This window comes from Scatophagus argus, chromosome 18 (assembly GCF_020382885.2).
Source record: "Scatophagus argus isolate fScaArg1 chromosome 18, fScaArg1.pri, whole genome shotgun sequence".
Lineage (NCBI taxonomy): Eukaryota > Metazoa > Chordata > Actinopteri > Scatophagidae > Scatophagus > Scatophagus argus.
In genome coordinates this window covers 1,495,623-1,511,118 of record NC_058510.1, presented here as the reverse complement: position 1 = coordinate 1,511,118, position 15,496 = coordinate 1,495,623, and the positions used below count along the sequence as shown (strand labels likewise).

The 15,496-nt window shown below is 47.2% G+C and overlaps 1 protein-coding gene across 2 annotated transcripts in view; it reads left to right on the top strand.

Moving 5' to 3' along the window:
- Nucleotides 1-14,876, top strand: part of LOC124049337 (guanine nucleotide exchange factor VAV3) — a 68,398-nt gene extending 53,522 nt beyond the window's left edge. Inside the window, exons 21-28 of one of the 2 annotated variants that reach the window (XM_046370852.1) lie at nucleotides 1,450-1,515; nucleotides 2,074-2,108; nucleotides 2,283-2,399; nucleotides 4,676-4,763; nucleotides 5,371-5,500; nucleotides 8,851-8,931; nucleotides 10,333-10,484; nucleotides 11,584-14,876. In XM_046370852.1, coding sequence (XP_046226808.1) covers nucleotides 1,450-1,515; nucleotides 2,074-2,108; nucleotides 2,283-2,399; nucleotides 4,676-4,763; nucleotides 5,371-5,500; nucleotides 8,851-8,931; nucleotides 10,333-10,484; nucleotides 11,584-11,628 — 714 coding nt within the window. In that variant the 3' untranslated portion in view covers nucleotides 11,629-14,876. The remainder of the gene's footprint in view (nucleotides 1-1,449; nucleotides 1,516-2,073; nucleotides 2,109-2,282; nucleotides 2,400-4,675; nucleotides 4,764-5,370; nucleotides 5,501-8,850; nucleotides 8,932-10,332; nucleotides 10,485-11,583) is intronic. The other variant, XM_046370853.1, reaches the window with a different exon arrangement.
- The last annotated feature ends 620 nt before the right edge of the window (nucleotides 14,877-15,496 follow it).

Below are 15,496 nucleotides of genomic sequence, written 5' to 3'. Positions count from 1 at the left end.
ACTAATAAAATGTTGTGAGGTAGCAGGGACGCGACAGCTGATGACCACAAAAACATCAGAATGCACTTGGCAGCTAGTCTGCTACCGGCGCCTCTGAGAACTGGTCTGTGTCTGAAAACACGCCGCCCCTCGTTCACTCGTTTCCTGTAATATAACACTTGTCTCCAGAGTGCAAAATATGAATAGTCTCCGACCCCATAATTAATCCCAAAAACTGTCACAGCGAGAAGACGAGGAACTGGACCCAGACGCAGGCACTCGAGGTGCAGCTGGTGCAGTTCGATAGTTTCGTCAGTACGAAGAAGATAATGAACAAGTGGCTTATGGGAGGGCGAGGCAGGCGCACGAATCCAACAAACAGGCAAAGTGCAGAATGAACACACAAGGTGCTCAGAGGGGAGGATAACGACAGGGACGCCATTCAGGGTGGGGCGGGAAGGCGAAAAGACGTGACCCAAGAGGAGGGTGACCTTTCAACTCCGAACAGGAAGTGACTGGGAGCAAACCTGCTGTTTAACCTACTGATGCTGCAGCTGCTTGCGTGGTTCTAAAACTATACTGTGAAAAAAGAAATGCACATAAAATCCTCTCCACGTGTCATAAAACCCTGATTTATTTCTTTTAAATGGAACTGGCTGCACATTAAAGAGTCCACGTGAAAATATTGGTCCTCATTTATCCGACGGACAAAGTGAGGACACACTGAATATACAGACATCACGGTATTGAGGTCATTCATTTTTCTCTGCACAACACGCATATGCAGGTGATTACATTAGGAATGCAGGATTAAAAGAGTGAAAGAGGGCTGTGTATCGCCTTGTCTACAGATATTCACCAAGGAAACTCTTTGCTCCTGCTCAGTTAAGAACCTTTAAAGGCAGCACAGCAGCATTAACTTCCACAAGATGAAGACGTGTTCATTTAAGAGGCTTTTATTTTCCTTGTTTACCCCTAAAGGTATTAATGACCTCCCAACAAAAATCATTTCTGGTTAGCTTTTTTAAAATTATTTTTAAAACTCAAGACATTTTACGACTTTAACTGTGAAGTAGAACAAAACTGTTTTGAGGCTCAGTTTCTCTCCAGCTCTGTACGACTTACTCATTGTCCCACATGAATCCAGTATTTTGTCAGCTCTCAGAATGAAAACCATGAACGAGTCAGTCAGAGGAGGATAACCACACTGCGGCCTTCAGAAAGCCCCTGTTTACATGGACGGAGCCTCCCTCCCCGGGCTCGATAAATCACAGCACTGAGCTTAAAGAGTCGTCACCACGGGAGGAATAAGGAAGCTCATCCTCTTTCGCTCTTAATCCCTGCCAGCCATTATTTCAGCAATAGTTAACTAGGGCTGTAAATCTGCACTGCTCTGTGTTAATTGTTCCTGAATTATGGAGACAGAGGCAGCCAGATGCACATAACACAATTATCTCTCTGTGGTTTCAGGGCAAAATCCTGTCGACGAAAGAGGTTGGCTTCTTTCCAAGCGACGCCGTGAAGCCTTGCCCATGCGTAAGCAGCATTTCCTTCTCATCCCGCTGCATGTATTTGCTAGGTGTTCAGTGAGGTGTGAGGTGAGGTATTTTACCTGGCACGGGACGACAAACACTGCCTGGGTTTTAAGGTTCTGGGAAGAAGGAAGTCGTCCCGTGTGATAAAGTTGGTTTACTGTCTAATTCACTTTATCAGGAAGAAGCAAATAGCAAAACAAGATCATATTTACTTTATATTGGGGAAATGGGAGGGAGGAGGATTGTTGCGTTGCTTGTTTATGTTCTCTCCACCTCTGCATTGTCATGTTCCCTTTGATAAAGTGAAATTCACAGTACGTCCAGCTGCCTCGGGAGCACAAGCCTCCCCACAGATAACAAATCATGTCCAGCGCTGTTGTAAAGATAACAGGAGCGTTAAGCTGTTTTATTGGGTCGTTTGGCGTAAAAGCGCCTGTTTTATAGCCGAGCCAAACATCAGCTTGAAAACAGAACTCGTGCTAAGTACGGGATTTCACTGTGGTGTTGTGTTGAGGGTTGACGAGGGAAACTCACGTCCATGTTTTGCTCTTCACTGCAGGTCCCGAAGCCCGTCGATTACTCCACTCAGCCTTGGTATGCTCACGAAACATCTCAGTCTGAATGTGTTTGAGCAAACAGGTCTTTGCTGAAGCTGAAAAATGGCAGTAAATAAAGAGCTGTCACGCAGCCAGTACACAGTAATCACCAACGTGTCACTCCATAATGAATTTTCTGTGGGTCGTGTAATTTTTAACTGTTGTGTTGTAGGTTTGCGGGGCCCATGGAGAGGCTCCAGGCAGAGGCAGAGCTCATCAACAGGGTCAACAGCACATACCTGGTCCGCCATCGCAGCAGAGAGTACACCGAGTACGCTATCAGCATCAAGTAAGTTCAGAGCTAAAGCACAGCACTGACCAGACGTAACTCCGGGTTCTACGACACAGCCTGACGGGCTGATTTATAGTTCCCCTGCAGGCTGAGACAGTGGTTAACCCCAGTGATGTGTGTCACACTGACCAAACCAGATGGTAATCGTAGCACGATCTCCATGTACTCATTATGGTATGACGTCAAAACCAACAACAGAAAAGGTTCATAATCATAGTCATGTAATCATGTAATGGTGACAAAATGATGGCCTTCTGGGAGGACAGATGATGGTGTATTTCAGGTTGTTAAATAATAAGATAAATGGTTGAGTCCCAGATGTGTTTTGAATATGCAATTTTGTAAGATGTGGGCAGAATTTTAGTTTAAAACAATGAAGAATGAGTTAACATCATCAACAACAGCTGTGCCAAAGACGCCTCTGTATTGTGTAGCAGAAATATCCACAGAAAGTTAGCATGCTAACCAGCTAGCCCGGACGGCCCTGTCCATAATACCACTTTGTACCACTAGAGGCCCCCGTAGTTTCCTCTGGGAGATGAATACAAGTGGCGAGTTCGTTGAGTTTCACGAGCTTTCTTAGAGTTCAGTCCAATAAGGAAATAAAACAAGCTCACAAAACGATCAAGAAAGGAAATATTTTTACACCTGCTTTCCAAACAGAAAAATTCAACCTTACACTGTCTGAACTCAAGTTTCTCTCCTTTACTGAACTATGAAGAGCTTAACTGCCTTGTTAACGCATCATAAAACACTTCATTCAAACGGGACAGAAACTAAATAAAACTCACCAAAACCAGCTTGCTGTGTCTTTCCACAATCACGTCTGGTTTGGTCCAAATAAATGCTCAGTTCACAGTCAGTTGTGAAAACATTCCCGTTCTACACGCCATTTTCTCCAGTTTTATATGTTTTATTTTTAGCCCTTTTTGCCATCTCGTTTCCGAGTTTGTTCTTTGTTCCTGGCAAGGGCTCCTGTGTGAAAGGGAATGTAAATCTCAATGGGAATAGAATATTCCTGTTAAAACAAAGGTTGAATAAGATAACAAATATGACAAAAATAACGATGAAACAACCCCTGGGGTGCGGGTCACCCTGCCACTCGTCATAACTTATCTCTGTGCACAAGATGCAGGCTGTGGAAACAGAGCCGTCGTCTCCTGCTGTTGGGTCTCTGAGCTGAAACGCTTTCCTCGGTGCTTTCGCCATCCTTTAAACCTCATTTAACTTTTTTTAGACTCCTTTCTTCCCCTTGCAGAATGGAAGTCTTAATTGCTTGTGCACACACAGACTCAGCTGGAAGACTTTTCAAGGTTATTAAAGCCTCTCCATGAAAGAGAAAGGCAAGGAAGAAAGAGAAAGAGGAGCCTCCGTTGTGGGAGCAACATTTAAAAAATATTACTGCCCCCACCTTCAGTCCCCGTTTGTCAGTAGAGTAGAGCTGGTGGAGGATTTTTATGATTGTGTCCAAATAGCCAGGAGACTCCAGTTCTGTACATTAAACTTAAGCGTATTTGTGGCATGTAAAGCCTCCTGGACGGTTCTGCCCTCAGATAGTCTTATTTTTAAACACTGAGAACTTAAGATAAGATGATTAGATAAAAATGATAAGCTTGATACCACCGTCGCGACCTTTATGCTGAGCATGAAGCTGCAGCCAGGAGACGGTTAGCTTAGCACCAAGACTGGAAGCAGGAGGAAACAGCCAGCCTGGCTCTGTCTGAAAGTTTAAAAAATCCAATTGGCAGCACCTGTGATGCTCACTAGTTCTGTCTCGTTTATTAAACGAAGAATTGCAGGTTGTAGTTTTGTAGAAGAAATAATCTGGTACATAATTTTGCTAAGCTAACTGGCTGCAGACTGTGGCATGATCTTTAACAGACAGATGGAGGGGTGCTGATTTTCTCCTCTAACTCTGACAGAAGTATCTCTCAGAATATCAGATGCAGTTTTGTTTTGTGTCTGTGATCATGGACTTACGCCCCCTAGTGTTCACTGCAACGCGACATTCTGCACATCTGTTCACAACTTTACGTCCTCCGGCCTCAGAGCCCCATCAGCCACCCTGTTAATGCAAACACAAGGATGTGGGTGGGTGTGCGTGGGGGCAGCATTTTCTCCTGACCAACCCATCATTTACGTGTCACACACCACTGGGACCCTATGCATTACAGCAGCGGCCGTGCTCTCCACAGGGGCCAGGGGCCGGCCACCGATCGATGGCGGTGATCAGAGAGGGAAATTACACTCATAACTTATTCAATGGCCCACAGGTACAACAACGACGTGAAGCACATAAAGATCCTGACCAAGGAGGGCTGCTTCCACATTGCCGAGAACAAGAAGTTCAGAAGCATATTAGTGAGTCTTTCCAGCCTTTTTTAAATTCCACCACTGCATTTCATAAATAAATCAATGTGTTCGCTTAATGAAGTGTCAGAACCTGAATTTTATTTTAGCAGCGAGCTCAAAAATAGCCATGATTAGAGACATGTTTATACTGGCCCGAGGGTGTCAGCATTATAGATAAGCACAGCACATATTGGAAAGGTTCACCAGCGTTATTTATGCCAGGACTGTATTTTCAAATTAGCTGAAAACAGGTTTCTGAGTGTGATATTTGAATAGCAGCGTGTGTCAAAAAAGTATTTCAGTAACACATGATTTCACCATATTTCAGTCAGAAAACATCTGTGCAGTGTGGTCATGTATTAAGGCAGCTTTCATGCCATATTGTAAATCACTTCATTAATATTAATTAAATTCATAAATTTAAGTGGCTGTTTACGATATGCAGCAGCCAGATGTGTAAACGATACAGATGTTTGACGCTTTTATAGGAGCTGAAAAAACATTCACCAATGTGTCATTTGTCTGGTTTTACAAAGTGATTTTTAAGAGAAATGTGAAATTCAGACACAAATGACTGAATGTGTGTGTGTGTGTGTGTGTGTGTGTGTGCGCCCAGGAGCTGATCGAGTACTACAAACACCACTCCCTGAGGGAAGGCTTCAGGAGTCTGGACACCACGCTGCAGTTTCCTTACCGGGAACCGGAGAACGCTGCCATGCTGCGCCTCAGCCGGTCGGGTGGCAACAGTGAGTCCACACACACCATGTGCCACCATTAAAGGCACGCTGTTGACTTTTTGTCCACTAGGAGTGCCGGTGAGCAACATTTTGACGTCTTCTCCCGCATATTCTTTTAAACAAATGACATAATGCTCACATTCAGAGGGAACCTTTAAGTCTCTGGTGGCTGATTATTTTCATTTTCCAGTAATGTGTTGATTAATTTCTAAGAAAATACAGAAAAATATCAGTCAGTCTTCTGTTTCAGTCCAAAATCCAAAGAGTTTTCTGTTTTTGCTTGAAAAAGTCATCAAGTGATCATCAAAATAGCTGTAATAAGTTACTGTCTGTTGACTGACTAATCGGTCAGTTACCTGATCATTTCAGCTCTAACCTACAGACATCTGACCGTCAGACGTGTTAGCGTTAAAGTGGTCTCTGACGTCCTGTAGCTGACTCAGCTGGATCCTCCCTCCTCAGCTGCTGCTGCCTGCTGTGTTGTCTTACCCATCATCCCTCCCAGCTGGAGTCCACTGGGGAGCGCAGCCTTTAAAGAGCCTGTTGTTAGCAACAGTCCACTCCCCTCTCATGTTAATTGTTTTGGACCGAACTGTCAAACGGTGGTGGGAGGATGCACTGAGCGTGTTATTAGATTTGATGACTCTCTCTGGACGCTTGCTGATGATTGAATCAGGTCGAATTTAACCAGAGAGCTCTGACACTCATCCAGTCACGCCACAAGAGCGACCGCGTCTGGTCGCTCTTTGTTATCCAGACGCATCAACTTAACACAGACGTAAACCTCTGGATAAGGCCCTGGATAACCGATCCAGTCTCGGTCTGCTCAGTCAGTCCTCAGTACCAGTCAAAGTCAGGAACATGAACTCTTTCAGGTAGTTGTTGTAATTCATGATATAAAGAACAATACAAAGTTATTTCTGCCTCTTTTATCTCTCAGTGCTCGCAGGTTGTTTCACCTTCAGTCACACCTCAACAGTATCCATCTTGAATGTGTCATGCATTCATCTGCAGGCATATTTAAAGAAATTAAAAGACGAGACATGTTTTTCAAGCTTTTTTTCTCACACACACACACACACTCAGTCTTCTGTGATCTTTTAGTGACAAACAACAACGTAGTCGACACCTGAACACAAAGCAGCTGTTGGCACCGACAGGAATGCAGCACGCTGATGATTTTTCACGCAGGCTGCCGTTCGCTCTTAGCTGTGCGACTGTCAGCCATTAGGCTAACGAACCTGGTGCCTCTCAGCAGGTGCTCCACTGGGATGTTTTTCCCTCTTGGAATTTGACACGTGTGGGCTGAGATGATGTTTGTGTTGAAGTGAAGCAACAGGTAAAACAGCAGCTCAGGTGGGAGTGCACTGTAGTTTTTATTGTCCTGCCTCATCGACATCTCAGAGGCACCTTGAAGGAGTTTCTGCAAATTAGCTCTAACGTCCAGCTGGACTCGAGTGTTGACGGTCCGGTGCAGAAGTTCATCAGTTCATCTGGCTGCTGTCTCATTTGTCAAGTATGTTTGTTCTTTTTGTACCCTCCACCTAACTACATTTTGCCCAAAAAAAAAGAGACAGAACAAAAATTGTTTGGGGTTCAGAGTCTTGCAGTCTTGTCTAAGGACACTTTGACATGTGGACTGCAGGGGCTGGGGAGACTGACCTCCTCCTCTGCCTCCTGAGCCACGCTGAGCAGATGGAGGGAAACTGCAGAAAGGCTAAACAGTTCCAGAGGCTCTTAGTTTTACTGGAGGAGCTGCAACCTGCTGTAAAATGTTTACCCCACGCAAGCTTACTGTTTCGATGCCGCAAGAAAAGCTCTTAAACCAGACAGAGCGTCACCGGCCATCGGTCGGTTAATGGAAAATGAACCGTGTGTGCGGTGAGGGCGAGGAACAAAGCGGTCCTGGCTTGCTGACGCCGTTCCACGTGGGAGGGATGTGAACAGATTGTACAGGGCTGTTTGCTCGCTCGAGTCGAGGCCTGTTGTTCAAATCACAAGTCGAGACAGCTTCGGTCCACGTTTGTTTTGTTGTCTTCTGTCGTGTAGGCAGCCTCCTCCTGGTGTGCACTCTTCTCTCTTTCACTTCTAAATGACTCATTTGTTTTGATCTCCATCTTCCTCGAGCACTGCAGGCAGACTGCTAATTAATGTCGTCTTTTTGCACAAGGCAGAACCGACTGAGTTTTGTTTTGCCAGTAACAGCAACACTTCCTGTTAACCCGAATGAATGTGTGTGTGGAACAGGCTCAGCTGACAGACTGTGTGGGACTCGTCGCTCTCCGGTGAAATGATGTGGACGGCATGCGTGTGCACTCGGTGCTGGTCTCCTTTATTAGCCAACTGGCTCACAGTGTGTATTCTGTCATGGTCCACAAATCAGATTGTGCAGAAATGAAGCCTGTGAAATGCAGCTGGTGTTTTGGTGGCCGTTTGAAGTGGAGTCCGAGCCGGCTTCGTATCGCTCGTAGCTCGACATCCATTAAGGGTTGCTGAGTTGTCTCTCAGCGCTCTGATTAGTATTCATTTAAAAACCACTGCTCTCCTTACAGCATATTAATAATCCAGGCCGGTTGACTTGCCAGCGGAGCCGTTGTAAGCAACACATTTTTCATAAAGTTCGGACATCTATCTGCCTTTGTCTCTTCCCAGTGGCAGCAATGTGGGCTCCTGTGCAACTGTTTCCTCCGAGGGGCCCCGGTGACTTATTTCTCAAGTTGTCTGTGAGATAAAGGCACCGTCAGTCTTCCTAAAGTGGACAAATCTGGGCCTTGTTTTTTCCCTCTGAACGTAGTCTGATATGAAACAAAGCGTGTTGGTGTGTCAGAGGAGGTGGAGAGGAGATGAGCAGCTGATACAGCTGGATGGGAGTCTTTATAAATATGCAAAGAGAAGTGTACTCCCCACGCTGTAACTGTGAGTACACCGCACGTTCCACCCAATTAAACGAACAAGTGAAGACGTCGTCTCACATTAACGATGCGGACGCGTCGTCGCTTCGCATTCCAACAAAGTCTTAGCGAGGCTGAGTTTTTGTCTCAGTTCAGTTTTATCTCTAAATGTGCTGTGTTTGTCGAGCAGCGGAACGTCAGACCAGACCAGCGGTTTGATCCCTGGTGCTTGAGTGAAGAGTTTTGTCATTGCAGCGTCCACGTGAGGCCACACAGTGTGAAGGAAACTGAGGAGCTGCTGTGATGAGCGCAGGCTGCAGCTCCTCCTCTGCCTGCCAACATTGTCTTGATCAAACTGTTTCTGTATACCTCTGAAAAAACCTTTTATGCTTCTTCTCTCTCCTCCTGCCATCCTGCCCCCCCCACCTCCGCATCTCGCCGCTCCCCGCCTGGCCTGCCCCGCCATAGCCCCATTGCTCTGCGGCCTCTCTCTTGTATCTCCTGCCGGCTACAGCTTTGTACCTCCTTCCTCTGCTCCCTTCTGGTCAGGTACAGGTATCGCTTCTCTCTGTCTCTCTGCCACTTGACTTCTTTCTCTCCCTCTCTCGCCTTTCGCGTCGACGGCTGCTTAGCATGCTGGCTGTGGCTCGGCGCCTTCACATCGTCTGCCGTCTCGCTTCCCATCGCACCATTTCACCTGTTCCATAGTGGCGTGGGCGTGCGTGTCATCGTGTGTGGAACAGGGACTGTTTCCTGTGCGTGGTGCATGTATGTGCTGTATGTGAGCGTGCACTGAGAAAAGATGGCGTCTGAGGTGTTTTCTCAGGCGCGTGAGGCTGACTTTGGTGTGTGTTTGCCTCTGAGTGTGTCTGTCCGTCAAAGTAAAGGTGGAGGTGTCCAAATACACAGAGCTCCTCTATATTGGATATCCCATCCCCACGGCCGGGTTGCGGAGGTCTGACATTCCATTTCCACCTGTCAGCTCGGTCCAGTCCGACGTACCGGTCGGCGTCTGGAGGAGGGAGGAAGTCAGCAGGGTGGGAGGGAGCAGCAGTAACTAGCTAACCTTCTCCACAGCCATCTCCCCGACAGGATGTCCAGTCACACACACACACACACACACACACACACACACTGCAGCTGAAGGGATGCACCACAGAGCCGCAAGGACTTGTGCTTTTCCTTTTTAGTGAGCAAATGTGTTTCTGCATACATCATTTCTCACTCAACTCAAAATGGATTTGAGATAAACTGGGTCGCACCGTTGGCGTACATAAAGATGGCCGACGCGTCTCCCCTTCCTCCCACTGCACAAAGTAAAAACAAAGATACGAGCGCTGCCGTCTTGTTCTGGTGACATCATTTGGAGCCAGAGTCAGAATCAGAATCAGAATTCCTTTATTAATCCCTGGAGGGAAATTCTTGTTTTTTGTTTTTTTTTTTGTTTTTTGTTTTTTGTTTTTTTTTCAGAATCCGTTCAAGAGTCTGTTCAGTAGTGACCAGGAGGCGGAGCCGCGCTATCGAGTTCCCGCCCACACACACGTCTCAGCCAATCAGGAGCAGCACTGAATTTAATTCCAGCAAGTGGCCATCAACACGTTCACTTTCTCACATTTAGAACAAACCAAAGTTAATGATAATCGGTTCAGAGTGATCCAAATGTATTTGTTTGTGAGCAGACACATAGCAGCCAATGAGGTAATACTAAATGTGCATGTGCAGTTCATATAGTTTAATATGAAGAGAAAGAAGAGGAGGAAGACCGCAGGTTTTTTCTGAGCAGACGGAAGACACCTGTCCACACCTGTGTGTGAATGTGTGTGTACGTGTCTGTGTGTGTTCGCACTGAAACTGATGTTTTTATGTTCATTTCAAACGCGTCTTCTTGAGCCTCGGACGAATCAGGTTTCAGACTTCCTGACGCCCGCCTCTCTTTCTCCCTCCCTCTAGTGTTGACTCCAAAGGTGATCGGTGTGGCGATCGCTCGGTACGACTTCAGCTCGCGGGACACCCGGGAGCTCTCGTTGCAGGAGGGTGACGTGGTGAAGATCTACACCAAGTCCGGAGCCAACGGCTGGTGGAGGGGCGAGGTCAACGGCAGGGTACGTGTCGGCCTCAAACCGTCGACAAACCCGAACAGAATGGTTTCTGAGACTGGCCTCCAGTGGTCTGCTGTCTCAAAAGGGCTGAAAGGATTTCTGCTGGCTGAAATAATGTTTTTCATTTGATAAGAGAATAATAAAGCTGTGGAGTATGAACTGTATCATGTTCACATTCGCTGCTCTTTAAATCAAGGCGGAAAAGTTTCTGAACTTCCGTTGGCCGTGTTCACTCAGAAACCAGTTTTGTTCCTTCGTTCTGGCTGTTAAATTCTTAAATCCAATTTTAACGAGCTCTAAAAATGGACTTTTTGAAGGAGAAGGAAGGAAGGAGATTTGGCCAATGTTCTTGTTTACTGCTACCTGGAAGAGACTGCTCAGATTTGTTTTATCTTTAGTCGGTCCTGCACACCTTTCCCTCATTTCTGTTTCCACATATCATCACTTGGAAGAGTTTGCTGCTGTTTTATATCTTAAGTGTAAAAATGTTCCCATCCAAAACCAAAAGAGCTTTTTAATCCGGCATGCAGCGCTGAGAGAATCCTGCTTCTAAATGCAGGGGAACACACTCCCACTCACATGTACTGTGTGTGTGTGTGTGTGTGTGTGTGTGTGTGTGTGTGTGTGTGTGTGTCTTGTAAACAGCTGTGGTGGTAAATGAGGAAGTGCTTGTCTCGTACTGAGCCTGATGTGTGTGTTGTGATGCTGCTCCTGTGGAAACCAAGCAGAGTGTGTGTGTGTGTGTGTGTGTGTGTGTGTCTGTCGTGAGCTGCTGTCACACTGGCTGAACCTGAACTCTTTCACCACTAAAAGCTTTCAGTTCCAAAACAAGAGATTATCGGCTGTCTGAACGTGCTGCTGTTGGTTTTGGCAGTGAAAAGTTTTTGTTTAGGAGGTTGTTTTTAGATTATTTTTACATTGTTGCTGTAGGGTTTTTTATTTTTCGTTCCTTTTTTGGTCCAAGAAAAGCAGATCACACAAAACGACTGTGTGTGTTGTTTGTGTCGTGAACCTGTTAACAGCTCGGACAAGAAAAAGGGAAGTGAGTAGATGGTAAATTACAGCTGCTGCTTGTCTGTTTCCTGTTTGTCGCCCCCTTCAGGTCGGCTGGTTCCCGTCCACGTACGTTGAGGAGGGCGAGGAGTGAGGGAGGTTCAGCAGCAGAGACGGTGAGATCCCGATCCCAGCCGAGTCTCCTCCACGGCGTCCTGTTGCCTATAACCATCCCAGAGGCCTTCGGCAGAGAAGAGAAGTTGGCCGCATCGATTCTGGTTGACTCTGAGTGACTCCGCCGACCAGCAGCTTGCCTGTCAGCGGGACGCAAGCCCTCGCCAGACACCCCAACTCCCTCCATAATTCACCCTGCGCTCCCTTCCTCTCTCTGCCCTCAACTCCCACCTGTCTTCTGCTTGCCAAGTCGGCCGTCGCCAGTCTGCCAAAAGTAGATGCTCAAATATCATTCATGCGCTCATCCTTTCATCCATCCACAGTCGCCGCCGCCCCCGGTGGGATCAGAGTCATCTGAAGTGGACGCGAGCCACACTGGACACTTTTTGTTTCCTTTCATCCCCTTCTCACTCTGAAGGGATTGCACTCAGTCTTGACCTTGTCTGTGTGTTTCCTCCACTAATGCAGGAGGATATTGATGACTTGATGACCCAGATTCACACACACACACACACACACACACAGCTCCTCTTCTGCAGATTATGATCACACACACGCGCTCTTACAGGAGATGTAAGAGAGCGATAGCATCGCTGCACAGTGCCGCCGATTGATCGCTGTTTTTCCTATTTTCCTCCCTCCTCCTACATTCTTTATCTGCGGCCAGCCTCTCAGGTTTTCACGTGTCTCGGCCGTTAGCGATCCTCTGCTCTTATCGGTGGCAGCTCTGTCGACAGGAGCACATCGGCACAGAGTTTATCTTATTGGAGGCGTTAGCGGCTTGCTGGGGATCGAGTCAGGCTACCCAGAAGCCTCGTGTCAACGTAACGAGAAAGAAAAGCAGGTGAAAAACAAACCAAGCGCCTCACCCCATCACTCTCTCTCTCTCTCTCTCTCTCTCTCACACACACACACACTCTCACATGATGCTGTCTGACTGAATATGCAGATCGGAGCAGTTGGCGGCTGGTACGCAGTGGGCGGTTCTGAGCATCCTGAGTGGCTTCTGCTGTAACGGCTCTTTTTCATGTCTGTGCACAAACACAACATTCGCAGTTTTATTTGTTTGGGAAAGAAAAGGCAAAAGTTTTTCATGTAATAACACTTCAACCCAAAAGGGGCTGATATCAGCTTTCAGAAACAGTTTTCCACTGTTTACATCTTCCTCCTCTCACCCGCTCTCCTTTTGTGTGTCCCTCCCTCACCCTCCTGTATGCATTATGCACACTGTCTGCTTAATCCACAGCCAAAGAGGATTTTCCCACATTTGAGGGAATAAATACGTTTACGGCGCAACCTGCTGCACGTGGCGTTAAGACGCTGTGTCATCAGCGTGTGCTCTAAGCATGTGCTTCAGGACACTTTGTCTGTCTGTCGGTCAGTAGGCCTGGACGAAGACACACACGTGCATGTCTGTGAAGAACTTTGGAACTGGTCCTTTAATTTCTCCACTTTGGCTGTGACTCTGCTGTTCCTCCTCACTGCTCAGACTTTCACACACTTACACACACCCACGCCGGAGATTTTTCACAACATCCGTCTCCTTTCTGTTAAGGGGAGCCATTTATCTAACATGCTGTGTACATAAAATACGTGTCACCGACACGCAGCTTTCTGCCGCCTCGTCCAAACCCTCCCCGTCACGTCCTCTCGCTGTGATCACAAATCTGCTCTGTGAATCCAAGTAAGAATTTATTGTCATCATCTGCTTTTGTGTGTGCTTAATGGAGCCATTCTGTTAGTAAATCCCTAACAGCCCCCTGCCTGCTCTGCCTGACTGTCACACTGAGGCACATGAACGTATTTGTGTTCCCATTTTGCAACTTGGTTTTTATTAACAGTGCCATTAAGTGACCACTAGATGGAAGCATCCTAAACACATCCACTCCTCCCCGAGCAGACACCTTCCACCTGCTCGAGTTTGGAGATGACATCATCTGATTAGGAACAATATTATTTAAGATTTGTTGTTGTGAGTGAGCAGGAAGCGAGCAGGCGGGCCGACTGCAGAAAGCCTGCATGTAGTAGGAGGACGTTTGTCTCTCCAGACTTCCTGAACCCTGACGATGAGATTTCCCCTCCTCCTCCTCCTCCTCTCCTGCCAAGACACCACATTTATAACATCTTTAGGAAATCTGTGGCACAAAGGTGATCCAGCACAAGCTTCTCCCCTCCCCCGTCTCGGGGGGAGTCGGCTTCTCTAATGGCGGGCTGTGGTAATCCACTCCCGCGCTCCTCCTCCGCCCAGATGAACTCTGACAGCGGGGTCTGTTACCACTGCAGGCCTTCCTCCTCGTCTGAGGGGAGGGAGGCTCAAGGGTATCTGTGATCTAATCATTACACCATCGCCTCACCTCGGCGACCCCGCTGCATCCATCTCTCTGTCGGCTCCCCTCTCTCTCGCTCTTCTTCACCTTGTCACTCCTCTCCCCCTCACTCTCCTTCCCCCATCTATCTTTCATCCAATCTGTGTCTTCTCGGTTTTCGCTCTGTATTCTGTCCCTCACCCCGATGCTCTGCGGGCAGGTCGGCGGGAGGAGAACAGAAGATTCAGTACTGTCAGGAGGGAGGAGGCGGAGGAGGGAGGAGGAGGAGGAGGAGGAGGAGGAGAGGCAGGATGATTCTCTATAAACACAATGAGGACTAGTTTAATTTTACCACAAATTAATAGACTGAGAGAAACGATGCCAGTTAGAGGATGAGTTAGAATTGGCTCCCACTGCCGTCGTCTCCTCACAGACAGAGTGTGTGTGTGTGTGTGTGTGTGTGTGTGTGTGTGTGTGTGTGCAGATTATGTCCGTATGCGTAGGCACACACTGTGTACGTGCAGAAATACGTTTGGACAGGATTCGGGGCCTAAGCCCAGCAGGGGGCTCAGGAGACGCTCTCCTCCACCGTCACATGGTAACCTGAACAGGAACCTGCTCGCCCATACATGCATCAGACACGTCATGTTACGCTTCTTTCTGTCTCCCTTCCTGGGCTCTAAATCCGTTCTCCACCCGACAAATCACTGACAAATCATCGGCGGTCCGCTGTGTTCTTCCCACGAAGCCAAAGATGTGCTCTGTGCTCGCCGTGTTGTCGCGTAACGACGGTACCCGACCGCTGTGGCCTAACTCAGTACCTGTGCAATGCAGACTGTGTAGCATTACTGTGTATTGTTGCTGTATCATACTGTAAAATATGTACATAGCACATAATAAAGATATATGTCGCTTCTTCTAATGAGTTGTCGTCATTAAAGCTGATTTTCAACAAGAGTAACTTGAGGCTTCAGGTGTCCACATCACACCTGTACGTGTGTGCCAGACTCACACACAAACACACACACACAGAAAAACCATTTTGATTTCAGGGAGGTTAGCCAGGCAATCAGCCTAAAAGGTATTTAATTATGAACACAACAGAATGTAGTCATTTGCAAACAAACCGGGTGTTTCATTCGTGATCCTGTCACCTGTTACCTGTGAACCTGTTCACCTGTGGAGTGAACCAAACAGGTGGGGTTTTTGTCTTAAACGTGCTTCTAATATAACATTTTCTCTGTACTGTCAGAGGGAATATGCACATTCAGTTTTATTTGGCTGCCAAATCCTGCTGGTAAATAACGGACTAAAGGTGTAATCTGAGCTTCACCGTGGTCCAGCTCGTCCAGGAGCGACTTTCAGGCCACGATCAGGACTCGGTCCGTAAAGAGTAGCCGCTCATTAAATATGCGCCGCGGTGTTGCTGCCGAGCTTTGTTTCTGTTCCCTCCACAGGACTTAAATAACCTGCAGCCTGCGGGGTGCTGTTTCTCACCAGCTCATTGGCTGATAGGTGTGAATGAATAAGGGGATTGCGGTG